General features: G+C 37.5%; 1 protein-coding gene across 1 annotated transcript in view; it reads right to left on the bottom strand.

Annotated features, from left to right (window-relative positions):
• Positions 1-738: 738 nt before the first annotated feature.
• The window catches only part of DHX15 (DEAH (Asp-Glu-Ala-His) box helicase 15), a 42006-nt gene continuing 15594 nt past the window's right edge, over positions 739-27150 (bottom strand). Inside the window, 9 exon segments of the mRNA XM_010007303.1 lie at positions 739-1304; positions 2485-2654; positions 9380-9570; positions 11093-11215; positions 14218-14409; positions 15545-15653; positions 15815-15964; positions 17502-17588; positions 23904-24071. Coding sequence (XP_010005605.1) covers positions 1187-1304; positions 2485-2654; positions 9380-9570; positions 11093-11215; positions 14218-14409; positions 15545-15653; positions 15815-15964; positions 17502-17588; positions 23904-24071 — 1308 coding nt within the window. The 3' untranslated portion in view covers positions 739-1186.

Consider the following 27150-nt stretch of genomic DNA (forward strand, 5'->3'; position numbering starts at 1 on the left):
ACACCAAATAATTTCCTCCTAACATCTAATCTAAATCTCCCCTCTTTCAGTTTTGATCCATTACCTGTTGTCCTCTCACTACAAGCCCTTGTAAAACACCCCTCCCCAGCTTTTCTGTAGCCCTTTCAGGTACTGGAAGGACGCTATGAGGTCTTCCTGCAGCCTCTCTTCTCTAGGCTGAACAGCCCCAACTCTCTCAGCCTGTCTTCATAGCAGGGGTGCTTCTGATGATATGTTACTATAAATTCCATGTGATTACCTTTCCCAAACTGGAAATGCTGTCAAGTCATATCACTAAAAATCACTCCAAAATCACCATGGTGCAATGTAACATGACCTATAGTGTCACTTAGGCATTGTGTTAATCTTAAAATTGTATCTGAACATTACCCAGCAGGGGGCTTACTAACTGGCCACAGACACTTCACTTTACAGCACACAGGACTACAGTTTTATCCAAGAAATACCTAGGAGTACATGTGAAGAACACACTCTTAAATTCCACATGCATTTAATTTTTAAAACAATTTCCTACATAATCCAAACTTGTTTATATGGGATCAACACCATATGCATTATACTGATGTCATTGTAATTATGCTGCTTAAGCATCTGCAGTTGAAATATTGAGATACTAGAAGACTGGCATGTCAATAATACAGCAGTTTAACGGGAGACTAAATGGCTTCTCATGTTTTGATGAAAACAGCAGAAATACTGACATACTGTGGCACGAAATTAGTATAAATAGACTTTATTGAAGTCAGTACCTTTGTACTGAGGCTGAAGATTGTGTCTACATAAGCACAAGTTGTAACATTTCACAACTTCTAAAAGGAATGTCAACAATTACAACGATCATGCATACCATGGTCGATAATCACATTTTTAGAAGCATTTTCAACCATTTCTAAAGAAATGCTTATAACATTGTTATATATAGAACTACTTTCAATAAACTGCAAAACATTGATCAGCTTTTCCAGTATGAGCTACAGTGTCAACACAAAAGGGAGGCATAAATGTTTAATTTATGAAATCAGAATGGAATATTTACTGTAAAGAAAAATTAAAAAGCTTTCAAATAAAGGCCATTATTGAACCAAAGTGAAGAGCACAACTCGAACTTTGCAGCCTTTTATCTCTTAAAGCTGTCCTCTGAATAACTTCAGTTCAAAGCATAAATTCAGTACTGTGAGTATTCCTTGGACTGAAGTTTGGCAATGATGCGATCCAACTGTCTCTTTGCTTCACACTGTGGAAAATTGCTCATGTCATAATATTGAGGGGCAATTTTCACCAGCCTGTTAAAGAAGGAAAAGTTTGTTACTAATACTCAGACTTCAAGATGCATTTTATAGAAATACTACAACTGAGGGAAACCAAGATAATCTATTATTTTCAGCTCATTCTGCAATTCCAATGTTAATGACAGCTGACACACGTACACACATGCACACACATTTTGCATCAGTCCCAGACTGTGCAAGTGCCAAAATCCAAAGTAAAAAGCACACACTTGAGCCTTGCAAGATGCCCCTGTTCAGCCATGTGTGCCTGTTACAGACCCACACTGCTGCTTCAGGACCCACCACAGCAGCAGCAGCACATTCATGCCTGAACAGTCAGACCTGCTGCTCAAAGTCAAGGCCCACAAGCCAGAGTATCAGTTTCAGTAAGAGTACACTTCAGCCTTAGCTGTTTTAAGCTTAAAAATGTAACCAAGGCCATAGGATCCTTCTTTAGGCTACACATCACTTGTTGAGTAAAAGATTTCTTAAGTATGAATTCAAACACATTTACCATTTCGATAGTATAGACAACATATTTATGGTCTTTTCTAACTTACAAATCTTGAAAGTCTTTCTGCAGAACAGAACTTCAACAACTGAAGAGCCTCCCGTGTGCCCAAAGCCTACAACTTGGCAGTTTAAGTACAACCTTGAAGACAGGCAGGACAATTCAAACCTCTGCTTGTCTGCAAAGGATTAGGCCTCCAGTTGCCATGATATAGACTCTATTGACTAATAAATATCAGGCAGGCTGCAGTATTAATACCACATTCCTTCATATTTTAATAACCCACTGTGTATCCTGGTCAGACCCTTCTGGAAGAAATACAGACACCTGCTGCCAAGAGAGGTCCTACACTTTTAACAACACAAGCATCTACCATTGTCTCTTAATTAAGGCACACAAGAAGGCACTAGGATATACCGTAGCATCTCCAAGCAGCTCCTTCCCAACAAACTTACTGGTTTTTATTCAAGCATCCCTCAACACACTGAATACCTGGGCATCTCAATTTTACACGAGTCCCACAAACAGAAACAACCATCCATAAGGAAAATCTTTAGTCAAATACAACATCTCAAATCCATGCTATTGCCATCTCCCAAACCATTAATTACCTGAATTTAAAAAGGAGAAAGAAAAGCAAGGGTTTTACAGTAAGTCACAACTGTTTCATGACTTTTGGCTTACCATTCTGGCTTGATGTCTGTACATGTCCGGATGTAATTCTTTGTTGTAAGGACAAACTCATTATAGAGCACCCATTCTGGTTTATGATCAAGAACAGTGGAAGGGTGCAACTGCACCACCTGGTTATCTTTTACTGTTAAGTAATGCCCCGTTCGCTCCAAATGCGCCACCTAAGTAAAGAGACATTCTTTCATTACCAGAAGCAATTATTAAATGAAGCGATTTCAAACTCCTCAGTGTTCTACACAAAATACACAATACCAGCTCTCAAAACCCAGCTAAATTTGGCACATTACTTGACCACTTCGACTTTTCTGTTGTTTTTTATGGATCCAATCAAGATGCCAGATGTTTTTGCTAAATGCCACAGTAAGTGTATGTTCTAATACACAGTTCAAGCAACATACGAAAAAAGTTACCACCCAAAAGAATCATTACTAAAACAATGGCAATGCCAGCAGATGTATAGGAAGGGAGTATCTATTGGACAGGTTTGTAACATCACACTAAGTCAGCTGTGGTCTACTATAGACACCTGCATCAAGTACTTCACTGCAGTAACTACTGTAAGACCTGTAAGCTGCCATGTCATCATTTCCAGTTTTTATTAATGCAGTGTTTCAGTAGTTATTTTAGTGATGCACATATTGTTCTGCAAATCCTCTCACACAGTGGCCCCACAAAAAAATGTTAGTCCAGTAAGAATGGAAAATTTAGTATGTCAGAAATAAGAACAGTCTTGTTACAGCATAAGCTTCAGAACTGGAAAAATGTAGGTTCAGCAACACGCTTCTGCTGTGACCTTGGTAAAAATCAATTAACCTCTCTCTGACCAAGCTTCTCATTCTATGAAAGGGAATAATGCCTACCTCGCTGAGATGCTCTGATACCTGGCTCATTACGATTTGGTAAAGCAGACAGTTATCCTGAGAAGGATATCTCTGTAAGAATAGTTAGTCTAACAGAACAAGGAACTAAAATTAACCTTCTGATACTAGTAATTCAAGATTACCTCAGAAGCTATTATATATATATACACACAAAAATACTGCAAAAAGATTACGCAGAACAGACAATGGGTGAAAATACTTTTTAAATCAGATCATCATTAGCTGCTTTCCTGTAATATAGGCTGTGTATGTCCTTGTGTTTTTAACTCCTAGATTTATCTCATATTTTTCTTTTTTGCCTAGTCAAAGGTAAATTCCATCTATTAAATTAAAATCCCAGGACTTCTAAAGCAATAGCTACCTCAAATTTTAAGCCAGAATATCGCTTTAGTAATAAATTACTTATTTTGAGTGTGCTTCTCTTTTGTATTTTATGACATTAATATCCAGAACATGCTTTAGGAGTGGAACAAAGTATTTCAGTAGTCTGCTAATCTTTTCACCCAAGATTTTAGAGATTACACTGCTACTTTATTTTAAGTCTGGGGAGCCATCAGAGTCTCTTTTAAATGGAGATTAACAGTGCACTGCCTGTAACAATTTGGGCTTAACCCAACGTTTGCAAAATTAAGTAGCAGCGGAGTTGCAAACCACACTAAAAACTCATTTGCCACAGACCTAGCACAATCATAGCACATATGTTGCTATGGGAGTATGCTTTTTTTTTAAATAAAGTTTTGGGGGTTTTTTTTGGAAGTCCATTAAATTTTTCAGATCCAAGTAAAGCATGCATACAAAACATATTTGGGTATTTCATCTCTTTCATTCTTCCTACAGAAGGACAGAATAATTAATTTACTTTGGTTTCATACTAGAAAACAGTCTGTTGTTATATTTACATCAAGACAATTTACCTTTAGCACCTCAGTCTCACTCAGATGTGTTAAAATAGTGAAGTCTTCTCATCTAGCTTTCCCAAATACATACAGCTTCCTTTTCCACTTATAATGATGGCAGAGAGTTGTATTTCTTGTTTACTTTGTATAATTCTGAACTAAGTTAAAGATTCCAAAATAACTAAGGATACTTAAAGAAAACGCTACAGAAAGTACAGTTAGCTTTTAATTTCCAGGGAAGGACAAGAACTGGAACAACCCTAATTAAAAAGAAAACGTTTTCTTAGAACATGATAATCAGGGATAAGTCACTTTTAAGTTGTAACATACAATTGTGACTGATTTCAATCCTGAGTTAACACTGAGCTACAGTATGTAACCTATTTAGATGTACACAGATGGGTAAGGAATTTCAGATTCAGTAATGACAACACTAACAAAAGCTATGGTTCCACAGCAAGCAATGAGGATCTGTCAGCTACTAGATTTTCCTGCTGCCTCCTGGCCTGAGCTGTTTCAGCACAGCTGACAAAGACCCCATTTTGCTTCTTCTCTGAAGGTCTAAGTGGCCTGCCAGAGCACTAGATTAAAAATTCAGAATCGGCTCCTGCAAGCACCAAGGTTGACATAAGGGAGTGAACAAGGACACAAGGAGGCAGCTTATACACTTAGGCCCCTTTGAACCCCTGGCATGCAACCAATTCTAGTGTCTGTAAAACACAATGTAGCAGTGGTTGGGCCAGAAGTTCTCCAGAGGTCCCTTCCAATCTCAAACTATGATTCTGTAAAGTTTTTCAGAATATAAAAAGCAACAGCTTCCACAGAAACCATAGAATCAAAGCATGTCTCTGAAAGGGGCTAATTTTTTTAATGACTAGTGGTAGTAAGCAAGATACTAGGGAATACACTTGAACCCTGAGGTGAAGGAACCTGTCACGTATTAGGAATAAAATAATAGTGAATTAGGCTACCCAAAGAACGGGGCCGACAATGGAGGGAAAAGCAATTAAGAATATTAGCTACACAAACATGACTCTAAAAGGATTATGAAGAGCCCATGCATCATCTGCAGACTGAGAAAGTACACCTGCTGATGATACAGAGACCATTACAATGCTTTTATCATCATGGCAAATTCACATGGAAGCAGTGGCCACCTTGGCACATTTCACCATGAGAAAGGTTTCAGTTCAGGTTCTCATAACAGAGGTTTCAAGGGGGTCATCATTTTAAGAATGACACATTCCTCTAAAATTTTGTGTGCTTGCGCTCATTTATTATCATATTGAGCCTAGAGGGCCTAACCAGGAGTTTTTAGTCAAACATTGTAAATCCAAATGCACTTCAAAGTGAAAAAGCAGGAATAGTATCACAAGACCCAATCTTTTTTAGTTTTAACACTAAAAATTTTAGCAGGCTCGCCTTGACAGACAGTTAAAAAAAAATGATTGTTTCTTGCCTTTTTGAAAAAACAACACTAGCACACACCAAAGGAGCAATGCCAGTTGCTTTAATTCCTTAAATTTCTGCTTGCAGAGCATGCAACAGTGTTTCTGAAGCTATTAAAAGTTTTAAACTGTTCGTCTGCATTCTTGAAGAGCAAAATGAGTGCCATTAAATGCACTGGTGACCACCTTCATGTCATAGGTCTAGTCTATGACCATTTTATTATTGTAGGAGCCTGATTATGTAAATACTTCAAAATATACATCATTCCATATGTGAAATAGCACCAAAGACTGAGTAGCAGCAAGAATGAGATTTTAATTGGTAGTCTAATCGTCAGAAATCTAACTTTCTGTACAGCACAGCTAATTTATTTTCATCCTCTGTAGTGACAGTGATATATCATAGAATGGTTTGGACTGGAAGGGACTTTAAGGATCATCTAGATCAAAACACCCTGCATGGGCAGGGACACCTCCCACTAGACCAGGCTGCTCCAAGCCCTATCCAACCTGGCTTTGAACACTCACTTCCAGGGAGGAGGCAGCCACAACTTCTGTGGTCAACCTGTGTCAGGTACTGTACGTGCACATATTTTGTAGGTGACCAGACCTGGAATTCCACACGTGCTGTACTAAGAGGACAGAGACTGATACACGCATTTCATTACCCAGATTTCCTGAGCTAGAACCCTCAAATGCTGAAGCTGGAATACCTGCTTAGAGAGGGCACAGTGCACACAAGAGTACACTTTTAAGTACTTCAGCTGCTGATAAATAACATCTCCTTCAAATATTTTTAACTTTCTCTAAGTTATTTACAAGTTTTCTATTGAAGGTTACTCAAGGCAACAAAATTCATAAGAGGTTTAGACTCAATGTCAAAAAAGTATCACACTATCATGGAGGTCGAAAAGTAAAAGAAACTCAAAACACACTCAAAACATATCAAAGGCGAAGAGAAAATGTTAAAATGGCTTCAAATCCAAATGCCTTCAACAGGTCTGCCATAGCTATCTCTCAGGCCAAAAACTAAATTAGGCATTTTGGGTGAGGGGGGCAGTGAACACCGTATTGACCATAGAACCACAGAATCATCCTGGTTGGAAAGGACCTCGAAGATCAAGTCCAACCATAACCTAAATCCACCTACCATAACCTAATCTACCTGTTCAGTGCTTAAATTACATTGTTAAGCACTATATATTGCTTTTAAATACTTCCAGGGAAGGTGACTCCACCACCTCCCTGGGTAGCCTGTTCCACTGTCCAACCACTCCTTCGGTAAAGAAATACTTTCTAATATCCAGTCTAAACCTGCCCTGGCACAACTTCAGGCCATTTTCTCTCGTCCTGTCATGAATCAGTTGAGATAAGAGGCCAACTCCCACTTCTCTACAACCTCTTTTCAGGTAGCTGTAGAGAGAAATGAGGTCTCACCTCACCCTCCTCTTCCTCAAACTAAACAAACTCATTTGCCTCAGCTTCTCCTCACAGGACTTATTCTCCAGACCTTTCACCAGCTTGGCAGCTCTTCCCTGGACATGGTCCAGCAACTCTACATCATTCTTGTAGTGAGGGCCCCAGAACTGCACACAGTATTCAAGGTGTGGCCTCACCAATGCCATATACAGGGGCACAAAACACCTCTCTACTCCTGCTGGCTACACTACTCCTGATGCAGGCCAGGATGCTGTTGGCCTTCTTGGCCACCTGGGCACACTGTTGGCTCACGATAAGTGGGCTGTCAAACAGCACCCCTAGTCCTTCTCCACCATGAAGCTTTCCAACCACTCATCCCCAAGCCTGTAGCTTTCCATGGGGTTTTTGTGACCAAAGTGCAGGACCCAGCACTTGGCCTTATTAAACATAGAAGCCTCAGGAGACTTCTGGAAAGGCTCTTGTTTCCACTACTCTATTCACAGCAAAACTATGAAGTCAGATCTCCAACTTTTGAGCAGCAGAGATCAAAAAGCTACCCACACCAACAGTGCAGTTCCACATCCATGGCAGGAAAACATCTACTAGAGGAAGAGTTTCACTCTGAGTAACATAAAACAAACTGACAGTGAACAAAATTCCAAGGGCATGACCTCCTACAAGTTCAAGAAAATTAAGGAAGCCATAGAAGTCCAACTGTGGCAATTAGATCTGCCTCAACCAGCAGGGGCCCAAAGACTGTTGGGCAGAACTGTTCTTTGTCTTGCAAAATGTTTACAGAACTACAGGTATAGGTGGAAATGAGGACTAAAGCATTCCCCAAGAAAATTAATGAAAACATGTCCCAAAAGCAAAGAGGCAACAGTGACTAGCCTGTTTGTCTGACAGGTTACAAGTCAGTCTTCAGAATCATTTCAATATTTAAAAGCAACCAACAGCCTTAATCTTCCATTTGCATTACAACGAAATGCAGCTGCTTACATAAGATATTCCTGTATTCCAAGAACCCAGAAACTTAGTTCTGCTACAGACTGCCTGGATGGCTTGGCCCTGGGAGGGCAGCTTCCCTGGGAGGTGGTGGTGGTGGGCACAGTGTTTAAACATACCTAGTACCCAAGTCTACACCCCAATCAGGATGTGCTAAGGTCATATTTGTCAATCTGCTTGCCATTCTAAGCTGCACAGCACTAACCAATGGGTTTTTTTGCAACTGGTAAGCTTTTGTTCTCAAACACCACTAGAGTACAGCTCAAGTGAAAAAACAGGAGATGCTGTGGAAACTGGTCAGCCTCTTAAGGATAAGGATTTGTTCTCCATTAGAGAGATACTATGCTCTAGCAGCTAAAGACATTGCTTAGATTTGTCAGAACACATGTTTGCTGGGAAAAAAAAAAATCACAACAATCCAGCATCAATGAGAACGACAACCCGTTTCAATTACAAGTTCCATACCCCTGGGTTCTCAAGTGGCAGCAAAGGGACTCTTAAGAGCCTCAGGGGTGAATGCTAAAGAGAAAACACAAAGCATGAAGGAACTACACACACAACAAAAAACACCAAAAAAAAAACCCAGAAGCCATGCCACAAAAAGCCCTCCAGGCATTCTAGCTTGAGGCACACTTGAGAAATGCAAGGCATCCAGAAGGTAGCAGAGGAGACTGGCTTCCATAACACTCTGGTTCAAGATGCATATGATTTACAAATAACTTACATCTTGAGATTACAGACCTGTTCTAGTACTTGGGACTCATGTAATTTAGAAGTGACATAAACACGGAAAAGTTTGCAGAAGAAAATATTCTCCTTCTATAAGAACTACATCAAATTAATATTCTTTCGCAACTACACTTTCCCTGTTTGTATCAGATTACAAATAATTTAAGAACTACATACACTACAGTTAACTTCATAAAATACAACAAAGTATTTCTTCAGCTATTCACAAGTTAGTGGTCATTTCCTGACCGGTCATGCCAGAAACAGTACTTTGATACTAGTAAGACTGCTTACAGCTTCTCTTACAAGTAAGATTTGACTAAAGAATGTACTACCTGACTAATAACCAAGAAACCTGACAAAGACCAAGCAGTAACAAAGTTAGCCATATGTAATTTAAGTAACATTCAGAAAACTTTGATAAATTATAACACTATATATATATATTAGTTAACACTAAAAGCCACATTAACCCTGAACTATGTTCCCTCCAAGAAGGCAGACATACCTGCATGAAATACCCAGTAACTAATGCCTTTCTTATGTTGATGTAATAGTCTCGGCTGGTAAAGTCTGTGCTTCTTCGAGGCAAATTAAATCTATCCATGATTCGTGACAGCTGTTGGCGTACATTGTCTGCAGACATCAGGGACCTGTAGTTAATGAAGTTGTCATAACACCATTGAACCGACTCATGATCTGCAACATTAGAAAACATGAATAAAAAATTACTATTTCATCTAGTTAGAAGAGGTAAATAAAACACAAACTGATTGATCAGCCAGATGAACCAGAAAAAAATATCCATAAACGTTTATAAAATACAAGAGGCTTATTTTATTCACTTGATTTCTTGCATTAGATAACTTGCCCAAACTGTTTTCTGTGCATGTGATCAGGACAAAAGAAAATTAGCTGCTGCCCCCCATCGTAATATGCACAGTCACTGATGTTTTGCTGAATGACACACCAATACATTCCACACAAGTCAGAAATCACACCCTGCAACTAGAAAAATCATCTTTCAAACCTGCAGTGTAAAACACAACTGAACATAAGAAACATTGAACAACTTTCAACTGCACTGTACAACTAACACTCAAGAAGACCATGCAGTTACATGGAATTTGAGAAAGCAAACCCTCCTTAAATGAAGGATTCAAGTAATAGTTAAGTGCTACACAAACAGACTAATCTAATATAAAGCACAATGCACCTCAAAGCAGTTTAAGTAAATGTAGGTGACTGGTAAAACACAGCACTTGTAACAGAACTCAGCACTCTAACTTAAAGAGTTACTGTTTCTGCTGCTGATAGCTCTAATAAGAAATCTGTTAAGACAGCAAGACTACACCATTCTTGTTAGGATAAAAACATGTTGTTTGTTGTTTTCTTACAGGAAAATGCAACTGGAACATCTAATTTAACCTGGTTGGCAGTTAAGAGTAATCTTTTTACTTACTACTAGGGAAAGTCACTGCTAAAAACGTGTACTAGTCATTTTTTCAAGAGCACTCCTAATTTCACCTGTTCATTCTCATCTTTTTCAAGCTGCTAAAATGTACTTCAGCTATGCTGAGGACAACTGTACATGTCCCCTAAAATCCATACACTGAAATGAGGTAAATGAAATAAATTTATCATATGGCTTTAAGCTATGTCTTGTTGATGCATCACCCTTTGCTTCTCAATCCACATCATCCATTAAAGAATCTATGCCATCTCAATCCATCCCATCCATTACAGAACTCCTAACTATATTAAAAAGTTAGGATCAATAAAGGTTTGGTTCTAGGAACACAACCTTCTCCAAATTCAGAGTATTTTCTGTATTGCTCTCTCTGAAAAATTCCTAAGCAATTATGCAGATTTTTCTATAATTAATATCAGATAACAAACTTCAAATACTTCTTAATTATAGGAACGCTTACTTCCTTCTGTCCAAGGTTACCCAGCATTGATTTAAAAGCTTGGCTTGTCTCCATACTCATCAGTTTATTACATGGTTTCTTGGCTAGTTTTCTGGGTTTGTTTCCCTCCCAAAGGAAAGCAACACTTAAACAGCTCTTTTATGTATTTAAAAAAATATATAAAATTTAAGATTACAATACAATAGCTCCAAAAACAAGCCCAAGCCTTTCAACTGTCCTTGGAACCCAAGAACAAAAGCTGACAGCACAAAGCATTCCAAATAATGTTGTGAAAACAGGTACACACTTACTTTGTTTGAAAGCATGGTAGACATTCAGCAACGTCAAATGATCTCCATCTATATGGGCAAACCTCATCTTGGCTTCATCTGCTGCTTTCTTTGCTTCCGTGGGGCGAACAAAACACTGTGGGACTAAACAAGGTTGGTATGGGCCCAACACAAACGCCCATATCGATGAGTCACGCATTCACAGACAGAGGAACAAGGCCTAGCTAGGTCAGTTCACAGAGCATAGGGCAGGGCAGGATGGCCTCCAACTGCATCTTGGACTGTTTACTACCTTGATTTGGTACATCAACACCTAACCACATCTGTAAGACAAGAGGGTTTCAAAACTCCAGAGTACCTGATTATTTTAATTAAACTACATGTACGCATCAAAATCTCAGGTCTGAAGGCCATCAAGATTGCCTATGTGTACTGGAAGGCTAAACAGATCTTAATTCAAGACCCAGTGCTGATAGCTCTACCAGGAGCTAGTATCCCATGTAACAAAACACTTCAATTGCCAATTTCCTTTCTCAGAAAGCCTCTAAGGACAGAGTGAAGGAGGTAGTTCTGAAACTGTACTGCACTAGCACAGTCTAAACACAAGCTTTACCGTAAGTCTGCTACCAGACAGAACACACTAAAAGTCAAGTCCTGTTCCACAGTTGGTATTGTTATCAGCACTGGTATTCAGAAACATGTGAATGAAGGTATTAAGTCTAAAGGTTGTGATGGTAGCGGTAGTGGTGGAAGGTTAAACCGTCCTTTGGCACTACTTGAAATAAAAAAAGTTTAAAAAAATAACCATGTGATGAGCCTTCTCTACCATTATATCCTCTTACATAAATCTGACTCGAGTGATTTGAATCCCAAAATCAAGTTTTAACATTCCCTTTTCAAATACAGACTACCAACGACCACAAACAGTATTGCAGCCAGCTTAATTAATGGTCTGTAAACATTCTTCTCATTTTTTAATATTGATACTAATTCACAAGATGTTGGAAGTAGCTATAACAGTTCTTCACTTTAGAGAGATCTACAGGAGAAAAACATTAGTTTGGTTTTAAGTACATGTAATTTTTAAGAGGTTAAATTTCAATAAAATTAATGCTAAGTAAGTAATGCAGCTGCTTGTGACTACATTAACCTTCTCATTACTGAAGCCCACCAATCTCATGAGAATAACTCTTTGCATCTCATCTGTCCATAACAGATCAGAGTTTTTTTGTGGGGTATGTGGCTTTACATGATTTTATTCTTTAACTCTCAGAAAGCAAAATACTACATTTCAAAAATATGTTAAGTTGAACACTGGATGCAACTTGGAATAAATAAAAAAACCCCACATTGCAACAGTGAACCACATGGTAACAAATTAGAAAGATCAAAGCATTAAATAAAATGGAAGTGCAGGTGCAAAAACACCTGTATTCAGGTCCTGCATTTGAAAACACAAATAAAAGTTTACTTCCATTTCAAACTCAGACTAATAAAGCAATTTCAAAATTTTATCACTGCTTTGAATAGGTAATAGTTCTTTCTACCACACAGCGAGTCACCACAGCTCTTATAAAATGAAGTAAAATCATTTAGTCTGCTCATTTATTCAATGTTATTCTCTGCACTTTTCTGGTACTTAGTTTTCTATTCAGTCCAAGCTGTTAATACATGGATTGCAATCCAGAGCCTGACATCCTTATGTGGACTTAAGGCACCATAACTTGCAGTCATGCCACTGGTCCAAGAAAGTGTTTATTTGGGGAAATAGTCCTCACAAATACCAGAACTATGCTGGTGTGTTTTTTTAAGAGCAAAATTTCAGTTACAACCCATACATGAACGAGCTCCAATCCATTTTTTTAAAAAGCTACTTATCATTACCTGTGTTTTAAGACCAAAAAAAAGAAATTATCATGGCTTAGGAAAAGGTAATAGAAAAGGAGGTAAGACAAATCAGTTTAAGACCAGAGACAAAAATACTATACTGTTCTGTAGTGACAGAGAGGGGGAAAGGGAAGAGAAAGACAGGCACCAACCTACCACCACCTCCGCAATTAAGCTAGCATTTCATTTAAAAAATTATTACAATTCTGCCCTGCCCATCTGCTCTGAGTCTGAACAATCATAACTCTGCAACAAACATTTTAGCTTGTTCTTAAAAAAAAAAAACACTTTCATATAAATATGCTGTAAGACTAAACTGAAGCAATAGATTTTACTCTTAGCAAAAACTTTTCTTTTCTCTATTCAACCAAGTTAACCACGTAACCAGTACACTTGCATTGTGAAGAGCCTTGTAAAATAGCACACCCAAGAGACAAGAGTAGTTATGAGTAGGAACATCCCCAATTTCATAACAGACTAAACCTTGCTGCTTGTCCTATAATGACTATAAACTGAAATCAAATCTACATAACTGGGAAAAACCCAAGGTTTTCTTGACAACATATTTCTCTCATCAAGCTCTCTTGACAAGCACCTCTGCTCTGATGCAGTGCTATTCATGTAATGCAGCGCTATTCATGTAATGCAGCCAACTACAGCTGTGCACACAAATTAATTTTTATAACTATACATCCTCCCCCAAAATTTGTTTCTTCCCTTTAGAAGTAATGACTGTCCTTCAGCTTTGACACTTAATGACTGAAAAATGTGTCATTATTTCATGTACAAGCTTATGGTTTAATATAAACCACACTGTAATCCTTCTGGATATACTGGGATTTATCGATGTGCAGAAGAATGCACAAGACAAAACACATTTCACTGTCCTAAGAACAGTGTGGTTGAGCTGACATTTCTGGTCCTGTTTATAAGGCTAAAAAAATATTTCTGTTCCACTAGCTCCATTTTTTTCCCCTCTACCAACTCAAATATATATATTATATATATAATTTTTAACTAATGTTAGGAGCAAACCGTTTGACTACTTTATGTACGTTACTTTCTTCACATTGCTATTAATTAGGTTCAAGGTCTCTACATAAACCCCTAATGACTGATTAAAACCCCTATATGTATTAAAACAATTCTCAGTTTCTTAAAAATGTATTTATATTGTTTATGGTTTTGATGTGGAACAGACAAATCTCCCCCAAACTGAAGATCTGCATTTTGTTTAGGATCACTTTCCCTGCTATTACCTGACAACATGGCAGTAATAGATAGGACCTCATTAGAACAGTTGTAGTCACAACTTGCAATAACCATTTTAGCCAGTTGTGGGTCCAACGGAAATTCAGCCATCATGGACCCCAACTCAGTCAAGTCTCCATCATCGTTTAAAGCAGCCAGATAATTCAAAAGCTCCAAGGCTCTCATCAGAGTTTCAGGAGCTGAAAGAAAAAAAAAAAAATCAGGCAAGGACATTAATCAAACTGCTCTGAATAAGCAAAAAATGAGGAAGCACAGGCTATTATAAGGCATCTTATTTTCATTCTCCATTCAACTGACCTTTAAACACAGAACTTATACCAATTCAGTTCTTTACATCCAGACATGAATGAATTGGAAAAAAAAAAAAAAAACTTATTTAGAAGAGCTCTTAACTAGATCAAAAGCTTTTAATATGTGAAGATGACGGCTTTTCAAAATACAGACAGCAGTGGCATTGTGAAATCTTCAGTATCATATCACTTTCCCCACAATGCACTGATATGTTTTCCCTTGTTCCATATAAAATGCATCAATGCAATCATGTAATTGCATCAATGTCAACTTTAGGTATCTGTAGTGCTTCACAATTCTGAGCATGTAAGAATGTTCTCTTAATCACTCATTCTTTACAGTGAATGTATATTACAGCCACAAAGAAAAACAGAAGGAAATCCAAAAGACTTCCTTTTAATCTATCATATATGCTGCACAGTGTAAAGAACGCAACTACTCTGTGGAGCTATTTAAAAGCTTACAGATTAAGCTTTTTGAGGGGGGGAAGCCAAGCCACTTTCATGTACTTTTATATTGCTGATCTACATTTTTAATTAACAATATAACCCATAGATTTTTAAAGCATATATTAACATTTAACACTGTTAGAAAGCAGATGCAGCTTGAGCCAAAAACATGTATCCAGCTTAAAAACGCTAGCCAATTGTACTTACATACAGTTGTTAACTGATGCACTAGTAGAACATGTAATCGAGGTGTTAAGTAAAAAAAACCCTATCAAGTTATAGATTCTCTAATGCCCATGATTTTGTCTTATCCTCTGCAGGTGAGGGGCATTCAATAGATTCCTTGGTTCCATTAAAAGTTGTTATGCAAATGGAAACTTACAAAGCTTCCTTTGGTAAGACTGTGTACTGAATTTCAGGATAAACAAAGACATTTCTTTTGGATTGCAATAAAAACAATGAAAAACAGAAGAATTTATCCTACGTTGTTATTATATAAAATATTCATGAAAATAAAGATTCCAGAAGTTAAAACTAACATTTACAGTAGGCAAGATAAAATAGAAATAGATACCTGGAGGATCCATAAAATCAAAGTGCACCAAATCATCTATACCAAGTTTCTTGAGCTGCAATACTACAGATCCTAAGTTAGATCTCAAAATTTCAGGGTATGTGTTGTCCTGGATGGGGGAGGGGAAAAAAGAAAATTCAGAACATTTGTTCTTCCAAACACTTGAAACTACACAGGATTCAAATTCTGAGTTTGTTTGGTAGCATTGCACTCTGCTACCTGTATTGTTCAGATGTTCTTATATATACAACCTAAAAGAAGTCATCTTACCTGCATTTCAGTTTTGTAAGCCTTCTCCGTGTACAGCCTGAAGCATTTGCCTGGTCTAGTACGACCAGCACGGCCAGCTCGCTGCTGAGCAGAAGCTTTACTGATCGCAGTCACCAAGAGAGACTCCACTCTGATACGGGGATTATACACCTGTTTGAAAGTAGAATCAGAGCAGGGAAGAAGGAAAAGAATGAACACCACTCATGGATAAGACAACTATCTAAAAACAAAGACTGCTTTAAACTTATTTTCAAGCAGAGCTCCTGACTAGGGTATCACAAGTTGTATGTATCTGAAAGAAGAAAAAAAAATTGGCTAAAAAAGCCTTTGGATCAGTGACAGAAAGCTTCAAATACAACTGCCTAGAGAACACCATTTACTTTTTATTCATTTGTTAACAACTCCTGCCAGGCTCCCTGTCCTCCTTAAATGTGTGTATTTTTAGATAAGATTTTCACAGCAGAAGGAATGTGTCCAATTTGTTCTACAAAGAGCTAAATACACTCTTGATGCTCAAATAATTTCATTACAACAAGTTGTCTTGATACAATTATAAGGTTGAATAAACACGTTCTAGAGGTCAGAAAAATCTAACACTAAGGTTGAACGCACCTGTACAAATCAGACTGATGACAAAGCAAGACTGTGTTTCAAGGGTACATGCAGACTGCCACAGAAGAAAAATCTATGTTGGAATACAGTGCAAAATTTCCTTTGCAATCATACATAAATAGAAGCCTTGTCAACTCATTAGGGCTCAGGGAAAAGAACATATTCTAAAAAAAGCAGTAGCCAAGTAGTAGTTTCAGTTGAAGATGTTCCTTGGTCCAAGTGTAAACACGCTTCTGGCATGTATAAACATGTACAAAAAGCTTTTTATCTTACTACAGAAAGTATTCTTCCAGTAGAACTACTGCTTGTGAAAAAGACTCAGACTAAATGGTGACAGAAACTTGTATATAAAGAGGCACTGACTGTACTCACATTCTGCTGTATCTGTCACTTTGCAAAAGTTTAAAAGGCTGACAATGTGTGTAAGTATTAAAGGAAAACTATGAAATCAAGTTATAAAGACAGTTACAATTAGTCAAAAAACTAAGTAAAGATTAAGTTATTTTATTCTTTCTTTATGTATTTAGTTCACTGTAGGCAAGTTATGTCAGCTTCTCTGAACATCCCATGATGTTCTAGGAAGAGCAATACAAGCTCGATGACAATCAGGGATGTAACAGTACATTATAAACACTGACAAGAAACAGAACTACCCTTGCTATAATATCTTTCCTCATTTTAGCGCTAGTTTTTTATGCTAACATGACTGAAAGTAAGAGGTGGCTTCTAGCACCATTTCTATTTACTTTCACATTATTTCTTGTTTTTACTCGAGTATTCTCAAGCCTAGACACGTAGTAGCAAATCACCATTCATGAACTATCTAGGAAATGCATATGCCAGGTCTAACTAAAAATTCTCACATTTCAATTTTTTGAAAATAAAAATTCTTCTGCACTGTTTTGGACTATTCCAGAATATCTAAAGATTTCAGACTAAGTGACTAAACAGAACCAAAGCAATCTAGGTTAGATTTCAATTGGGAAGACCTACTAGCGACTATAAAGGGAAGAGTTACCTTAGCAAACCAGTACATTTCCTACTGTAAAGAAAGAGAAAATGAAGTAGTACTTACCTTCTGTTTTGCAAAACCAGGATCAATCACAAACACAACACCATCTATTGTTAATGATGTCTCGGCAATATTAGTGGACACAACAACCTGTTGAAAAGTAATACATGTAACTACATTGTCCTGAATACGAAGAGCTCTTACTCTGTCTCTGTACAAGGAATTTTCAGCAAGCTTGCACTTCATCAACAAGTACTATAGGTGCGCTCCAACACTTTTACAGGACAATCTGATAGCAACCAGATTAATTTCTACTGAAATCAGAGCAATTTTTGTACACTGTCTCTGTTCCCCTACATCTCAATTAACAATACAATGAACTTCAGTTTCAAGAACAAGAAACAGAAGTGCAAATACTTCACTTGAAAGACTTGATATTCAAAATCTTATCCACATCTCTGGCACAAAACAATAAATTAGACTGGATCCCTTTAACATAATCTGTTAATTCCAGCTTTTTAACTTCTTGGGTTTTTTTAAAGCCTAAACAGGGCAATCTGGTTAAATAATAATAAATCAAAGGTTATATAACTGTACCAGCACAGTAAGTTCTTTTAGTCTGTTTGAAATAAAGTAGTTGCCAAAATATTTCAGCTAAAATCCTAAACAATACGTACTGAATTTCAACTTTGTATTTTTAAATTACTACATGTAAAAATACCTTCACAAATTTTGAAGTCTACATTCTTAAACTTCTGTAAGCTTTCTGAATGCTGTGTCACAAAGGTGTTGTCCAGGTTCTGAGGCCATCATTTAAATGTTATGTACAGAAATGCAGTGTAACAGTCTTTAGATATCATTAGGTCACAACTCAATAGTGACCACACTAATCACATTACTATAGCATATTTAATAAACTACTTTGAAAGACTGAAAATCCATTCAGAACTTCATCAAAACTACTTACCTTTTACTTCTTAATTTCAGAACATTCTGTCATAATTATTTTCAGTTTAGCAATTAGAATTTGAGAAACCTTTAACAATTTGCTCAGAATTACAATTAAGCCAGTGGCTGGACTAGATTGATAATGTGGCTAATTTCTCTTCCTCCTGGCTGATCACTTTGCCAGTCATTATTTGCTACGGACTCTCAGCTTGTCTCTCATTAAGTAGACTTAAGGTCTAAGCTCACCCTACTTCGGTAGAAGAAAAATCTGAAATTAATTTTAAATTTACGGTGTTCGACCCTGAAACAACATGCTACAAAAAACTAAAAAAAAATATCCTGCACACCTTTTATTCACAGGTAACCCGTATAATCAGAGATAAAAGCCACAAACATCAATGAAGTTAAATGCTGACATCAAAGCACAATACAATTCCATTAAAAAATTGCAAGTCACTGAATATGCAAGTTGAATTAGCACTCGTGTTAAAAGGGTAGTCAGTCCACACTTGGCTTGCTGCTACAGAGCATGCTTTATCTAAAGTCTCAGCTTTTTCCACATCTACTAACTTATGAAGTGTCCACACACAGAATCTTCAAATACCAACTACAGAGCAGTGTCAAAATGTTTTGGTCTTGTTTTTATTCGCCCATTTCCATTAGGGCACTTCAATACCCGTAACTCAATTCTGTTACTATGCTTAGTCCAGCAATTTATCTTGCACTTGAATTTACATAACTTGTACTTGAACTGTACAGAACTTCACAAAGGTAGAAAGAAAAAGTTATTTACACAGTGGATTCTGTTATAAGAACAGATCTCATTTGTTAATGTCACACTGCTTAAAAACAAAAATTAATGAACAGAAAAACAAAACAAAATTAGGAAAAAACTTGAGGAAATTGCCACACCTCTTTCAAGCCTAAATCAAAGTGCAGTTACCCAGAAATTAAACAAATTAAATTAGTGCTAAACTCTGTAAAATAAAAAAATTTACTTAATTAGCTTTGACTGCAGTTTTGCAGTTACTGAAAATGTTATGCTAAAAATTACTGTAAATACCAAATTAACAGCTGGATACACCAAAGAGCTTTAGAGGTTAATTTAAACCAGTTATTATATTAAAATCTACATATTATCTATATATAAAAATATCTCTATATCACATACATATTAACCAGTCATGCTTAAGACTCCTGAAATAAAAAAAAACAGAACACCATTTGGAAAGAACAGACAAGGTAAGAAAGGGAGTAGAAAGGCTCCTTGTTAAATCATCTTTCTCCAGATTATCCATTAAATACTCTGATTAATAGTAACTAGTAAAAGCATTTTTATCTTCAATCTAAAGCTTTCTTGCAATAATAGCTGATCTCACCTAGCACATCCAAGAGGACAAAACAGTGTTAACTTATCAAGCTCTACTAGTAACAGATATTACCATCACTACTACTGCAAGACGCCACACAACTACTAGTACCTTTTCTTTCACAAAGTTGAATCTCAGGAGATATGTATTCAGATACTGAAAGCACTTCACTTAGTTTTTATGTCCATCAGAGCCTTTGAAAGGATTCAGGCCTCCTGCTAGTGCTCTCTCCTCAGCAGTTCTAAAAACTAGGTTCAGCTAGGTTCTGCTTTGTGTGAAAGGATTTTTTAAGACAGTGGAGGCCCAGCAACCGATGATCTTATTTCACATATCTTAATCATTAATACTAACTGAAGCTACAACAACACCTTAAGAAATTTACAACACAGAGACACACTTTCACTCATTGCTAGATTTGCTATGGAAACGAAAGCCAAAACACAGAAGCCAGAACATTTCTGTCAAAGCAGGCAAAAAGGAAAAGTGGTCCTTTTTTTATATATAAACATAATGGCTTTACAGGTCTGAATCTGTTGCTTGTTTTGTGTCCATAGCTCAGATCTTTCCAGCGTGGCAGTTTTTCTTGTAGCAAAATAGCTGCTAAACTAAGACACAAGTACTGGCTTTGTCAGTTCAACATAATAAAAGCTACACACTGCATTTGTTACCCTCTTACCAAGAAAAGAAGAAAACGCCTATTCTGAAGTAGTGCACACAACCTGAATGAAAATGTAATGAAGTACTGTGTTGGTTCTAGCTGGAACAGCACTAACATTTTGGATTTGTTACTGAAAATATTGTTGATAGTACAGCTATATTTGGGTTATTGCCAAGTAGTGCTTACACAAAGTCAAGGCCTCTTCTGCTGCTTACACCACCCACCAGCAAGTAGGCTGGTTGTGAAGGGACAAAGCAGGACAGTTGACCCCAATTGACCAAACAGATATTCCATACCATGACATCTTTCTCAGCATATAGAGCTGGGGGACATTTGGATTGATGGAGTTTGTGTGCAATAAGAGCCCTGCTTTCCTGGGACTGGCTGAACACCTGCCTGCCAATGGGAAACAGTGAAATTAATTCCTTGTTTTGCTTTGTTTGCACACATGGCTTTTGCTTTACCTGTTAAACTGTTTTTATCTCAACCCACAAGTTTTCTCACTTGTACCCTCCTGATTCTCTCCCCCATCCCACCAGGAGGGAGCGAGCAAGTGGCCATGTGGTGCTTAGTTAATGGCCCAAATTAAACCACAAGAGTCTTCTTTTGTGCACAACATGGGGCTCCAAGGCTTCAAGATAACAACAGATTTGATTGGAACATGCTAGATTGAATGTATAGCTGTTATTGCTGTTTAGCTATTAATTGGCAGGCCCCTGTGCTTGCCTTGGGGCTTACTTGCCTTACTTTAAATTAGTCTAATGCTCGTTAGTGGCTGATTTTTGCTTTCACTGCTTGCTGTACTGCTTATCATCTTATTCTGCTGTGCCTGGAAACATTCTGATAACAGCAATGGCGACGTGCCTGGGCTGGCAGATGGCCCTGGCATCACTGCTGTTTGTGCTGCTGCAATGGACAAGCTGGAACTCCAGTGTGAACTCGAGTTGACAACACTGTGACCTGTGGATGAGTCCATGCAAGAGCAAGACACCCCAAACCATCTGTGGCTGCAGATCAGTCCATGCCAGAGCAGGTGCATCTCAAAATGTCTATTGCAGTAGTTATGCCCATGCTGCAGCAGCTTTACCTCTGCAAGAAGGCCATGCTGGAGAAGGTATATCTCAAAAGCAGCTGTTTGTGGCTATGACTAAGTCCATCCAGCAGCTGATTAAACTTGAAGCATCAGTGGCTGTGCCTGATGTGATGCTGGAGAACCTCAAAGCACGTAACCATGGATAAACCCATGACACAGAAGGCACATCCCCAGGAGGTACTTCAGGCATGGGGTAAAGGCCACGTTGCAATCAGGTCACTCATGCAGAGGCTGTGACTGTGGGCAAAGCCATGCCAGAGCAGGCATAGTGGCCCATGGAGAAAACTACACTAAAACATCTCAAAGCAATTACAACTGTGGGTAAGTCTGTAACACAGCAGACATACCCCTGGAGAGACTGTGCATCATAGATAAAGCTCCACTTGGAGCAGATATACCCCTAAGGAAGTACATACAGTCCATGGATAAGCCCCAGTCAGTGCAGGGATAAGGAATCTGGCTCAAAGTAACTAGAGGTGGAGACTGTAATGGAAACACCTTTAAATTATTGTAACGCAGGATCTGAATTGTATGTTAAAGGAATTACTATAGCAAGAATGGCCTGAACAAATGCTGGACTTGCCTTACAAAAAGGCAGTGCAAGTGCAACAGTGATCTGAGCTGCCTTTTGTGCCCAGTAACTGCACATGACACCACCTCCCCTTAGTGACCACCATAACAGAAGCCCAAAGTCATGGACTAAATTAATTCAGTGGACATTTTACAGACATTTCACAGGGGTGGTCTACAGGAACAATATCTAACTTATCAAAGGATGGGAAGGGGATGGGGTGGTTAATGGGGATATATTGGGTAGTGTGGAACCGAAGCATGACAAACAGTATGGAGTAAGGGATGGAGAATGTGCTAGTCTGACTAGAACAGAGGTAATTTTATTCATAGTAGCTGGTATGGGGCTATATTTTGGCTTTATGCTGGAAACAGCTGATAATGCAGAGGTGTTTCAGCTACTCCTCTGCTGTGCTTACAGAGTCAAGGCCTTTTCTGCTCCTCACCCAACCCCACCAGCAAGGAGGGGGGGTGCACAAGAAGCTGGGAGGGGACACAGCAGGAGAGCTCCAGCTGACCAGAGGGATATTCCATACCAAGTGATGTGATGCTCAGCATGTAAAGCTGAGGAAAAAAGGAGGCCGAGGACTTTCAAACTGAAAGTCAGTTTCCCAAGCAACTGTTACCGGTGATGGAGCCCTTTTTTCCTGGGGCTGGCTGAACCCCTGCCTGCCAATGGGAAGCAGTGAAATCAATTCCTTGTTTTGCTTTGTTTGCACACATGGCTTTTGCTTTTACCTATTAAACTGTCTTTAACTCAACCCATAAGTCTTCTCATTAACCCCATCCCTCCAGGAGGGAGTGAGTGGCTGTGTGGGGTTCAGTTGCCCATTGCAGTTAAACCACAATGAACACACCGCTATCACTCCTTCGTGACTGAAAAATCAGTGTCATTAAGTAATTTGTTCATACAATTTATTTTGCAGCAGTAGTATCATGATTTCAGACTGAATGCTTTCTGCAGTCAACTTCAATAGAGAGGATCATTTCACTACATTGATGGTTATTTATTCTTCCAGAACACTAACAAGTTGTTGCTAGTATCCTACATGCATTGTACTGCCCAAAAAACCCCAAATAAACAAGGAACAAAACCAATCTAGAGCAGATAATGATTCATCTTTGACCTTTAAAATATTAATTTTCTGACTGCTACAGTTTCATACACCATTAGTTTAACTTGAGGAAGCTCTATTAAGATTCCTTCTAAATGTTCACTTTTAGGGAAATAACCATGTAATTTATGTAAGCATTCAGAAATTGAACTATTAATTTTATCAAGAACACCCAACTACTGTAATTTAAAGTTTATCAGTTTCTCAGTCCATTTTGCCCAACAAACCTCAATTATTCCTTGCTTACTACTACCAAAAACACAAAACTAATTTCAACATACTTGTCTTAAATTGCACCTTTTCATAAAGTTTGAGAAACATGCAAAACCTGATACCCAGAGCATGTCTCAGAATCATTACTTAGTGAAAAAAATCCCACCCCTCCACATAAAACACGTGCCACTCAAACTCTGTATTTAATCTGCCATCATATTTTTCATAAGAAACTTACATGAAAGCCACCCCTATTCAGTCAAATGAAACTGTTACTAGGACACTCTTGTGTGATGGAAGTCAGTTTTGAATTGCACTGAGAAACAAACTCTGAGCTACCCAGAGCTTTAATATAATAAAATATTGGGTTAAGGCTTCATCAAAAAAACTTCTTGCTGCTGTCTAAATACACTTAAAACAGCTGAAGCTCATATTTAATTGCATGTGTAACTCAGCAGCCAGTTACTGAACAGAATACTAAAACAGCATACTATTTACCTTTCTTCCTATTGCTCCATTTTGTTTTTTTGGTGGGGGAGGTTCAAAAATCCTTTGCTGCTGCTGTGGAGGAAGGGTGGAATACAATGGAATGATTTTGATGTCACCAACTTCAGGGCCTAGATCATCAATTTCACGTTTTATCCTCTTGCAGGCTTCATCAATCTCCTGTAAAACAAGAAATCGGTTAAAAGAGCTCCAGGAGAAAGGCCATGCATTTTATTTTACAGTGCCTTACAACAACTACATAAAGCCTATATCCTGAAGAACAATTATAATAACTTCTACTTTAAAAAATAAAAAAAAAATTAAAAAGGTGCTTGCTGAATTGGCCATCAAATTTCCACAATACTTCAAGATGCTTCAGCTTCTATACTCCAATGAAGTGCCTAATTTGCATTCAACATATTTTTTCTTTTAGTCATGTTTCCTAATTAATTCACTACAAATTGTATTAAAATTGAAATCTCTCATCCTGGAATATTAAAATGCACTCATGACCTATTCAATTTTCACTATCTAAAAGAAATTGATATGCAAGATATTTAAAATAACCTAATTAAGCTTTAATGCCATACATCACTAATGCTGTTACATGAAAGATTGTTCTCATTAGGTACAATGAAGCAAAACATCTTTACAGTATAAACATAGAAGCTCAAAATCAAATCTCTCAATCCAGTGTTTTAGATTTTACTTTAAAACTAACTGAAATACAATTTAAGCCTAAGAAAGGTCAATTAAATATCTGAAGATGAGAAAGTTTCTAAGCTTTTTTTACTTTAGTATTTTCTACAATATTTGCTAACTTGTTTTTTGCCTAACTTACCAGGCAAAAAAAATTCACCACAGATCAATAATTTATAGTTTAATTTCATTTTAAAACAACTATATTTAAGTTATCTAGGTTAGACCTATAGTTATGACAAGATAAAATGAATCTGCACAAAAATGTAGGTCAACTAATAACAATTCATTTACTTCAAATTTGTAATTACAACAGAGCCTCTACTAGTATAATTAAGAGGCAAACCTACCAACTACTGATATTCCAGCTGAACCACTCATGGGAAAATGAAGTTATCATAGCAGGAAGCAACAGTAGGCAAAGGCAAAAAATGACTATAACATACTCTGAAAAAAAAGGCCAGACCTCCCTTATTGCAAATCATTCACCACTCTGAAGCTGAAGTGATGCTTAAGACGCTCAGCAATACACAGAACAGGTTAATATAAACATTTAGTAGAATTACTGCTTTAAACTGTACTTCAAATAGCAAAAGCAGCCTCTTTTTAGAAAACAAATGCAAATAGACCTTGCAACAAATCTGGGTCTTTTACATTTGTTTTTAAACAGACTAACTGTTTAGCACAACTGTATGGACTATATATTTTAAAGAAGCACAGACAATACAATACTTATGTTCTGTATTGATCAGCATATATAATTAATGTAAGTATGGCAAAATGAAGACTCTTTGATGTCCAAGAGTCCTTTAATAGTAAGCCTAAAGCTTTCTGGCATTATCTTGCCAATTTCCATGAACTGCAGAGATTTACAAAAAAACTTTTAAACAAAGGTGCACTTTGCCAACAAATCCAATACATCTTTCATAAAACGTGACATAGAAGAAACTGAGCTGAAATGCCCCCTACTGGTATATTAAGAGAGAATTAATTTATTTACACAGATGTCAGGATCTGGTGTTCTGCTGATAAACCCTGTTTTTTGAAGTTCAGTAACAGCCTCCCAGTGAAAAGAAAAAAAAAAATCTAACTTAATTGACAGATCACATACAGTAGCTCAGTAAACTGAAATTTCAAAAATGGTGCTCATGTAAAAAGTCAGTATGTGAAAAGCAAATAGTTTACTAATTAGGCAGCAACACTCCCTCAAATTCACACCTGTTCAAAGTCCTGACAGGCTGATACTTGGGCCTCTTAAATATTTAATGCAAAATGAGATGGTATCTTAAAAGGAAAAATAAAACAAACAAACAAACAAAAAACACCACCAAAAAAACACAGAGGCCAAATGCTAAAGTAAAAATACAGCACAGACCTTAGTTCCTGATCTGAAAGTCACTACCTGATGAAATTTGGGTAGATGACACTGTGTAACTGGGAAATCTCTGGTGGTGGACAGGACAGTAATGACTAGACTCCAGGACAGTTTAATACTTGAGAGTAAAATACAAGCACGCAGTGATAAATGAAATCACTACACTCTTCAAGCCATGTGTTCACAGCCCACTATGAAAGCCATGTGTTCATAGTCCACTATGATCTTTCAGAAGAGGTAACAGTGCTGTTTCTCCCTTGAGTTTTCCCCATGTAGTTTCAAAGTATCCCTGATCTGGACTCATTAGAACACTTCAACATACTGCATATATAACCATTGCTCTCTGCAGATTTGCAGAGGTAGCTATGGCCCTCTCATTACAGACTGCTCAAGGAATGATACAAGTCACCAAGACTCGCTGCCACTCATCTGAAGACAGTAAAAGAAAATACTTAAATACTGAATTGTTTTAAATTAAAATAAATAAATAATAATAAAAAGGGAAAATAAGAGAAAAAAGGAAAAAAGGGTGGTTTGCTTTTATTTACCACACTGGCAGATAATGGTACATCTACTTGAGCTGTATCCACAACCACCCTCCAATTCCAGCAGACAACCAAAACTGGTATCTCAAAGTACACAATCTAGAATGTATACATGTAGTAACAATAGCTTTGAAGTATTAAGGAGTCATTTAAGTGTTAAAAGATTAGTTTGTATCAAATGAAAATATCCAAGTCTGGAGATATAAGAAATACAGTTGAAGACACAATCCTAACTTTAATCCTCTAAAGATTCAGCAAGTCTAATTCAATAGTGCCGACTCACTGAAGTATGAGAGGGTTTTTTAAAACAACCACACACATTTAAATATTTGCACACCATCTATACAAAGTCCAATGAAGAGAGTTTATTCCATTAACCCACACACGAGAGGTTCTTCTTCTAAGAGAGAAAAGAGGGACGGTAGAGAAAACTTGCCTTACATTTACATTATGCCCAAAAAATTACCCAAGAGCCTTGACTATCTCACTGACTAGCTGAGATAGCAGACAGCAGGGTACAGAAATCAGGAACAAATACAGGATCAGAGGAGCCGCAGTTAGGCCCATGACTGCCTAATGCATCAGCACAAAGACTTGCTTCAGAAGTAACCGAAGAAGAAAGTAGGCTTAGGCAATGCTC

This window comes from Chaetura pelagica, unplaced genomic scaffold (genome assembly GCF_000747805.2).
Source record: "Chaetura pelagica isolate M959 unplaced genomic scaffold, ChaPel_1.0 scaffold261, whole genome shotgun sequence".
In the NCBI taxonomy this organism is placed as follows: Eukaryota; Metazoa; Chordata; class Aves; order Apodiformes; family Apodidae; genus Chaetura; species Chaetura pelagica.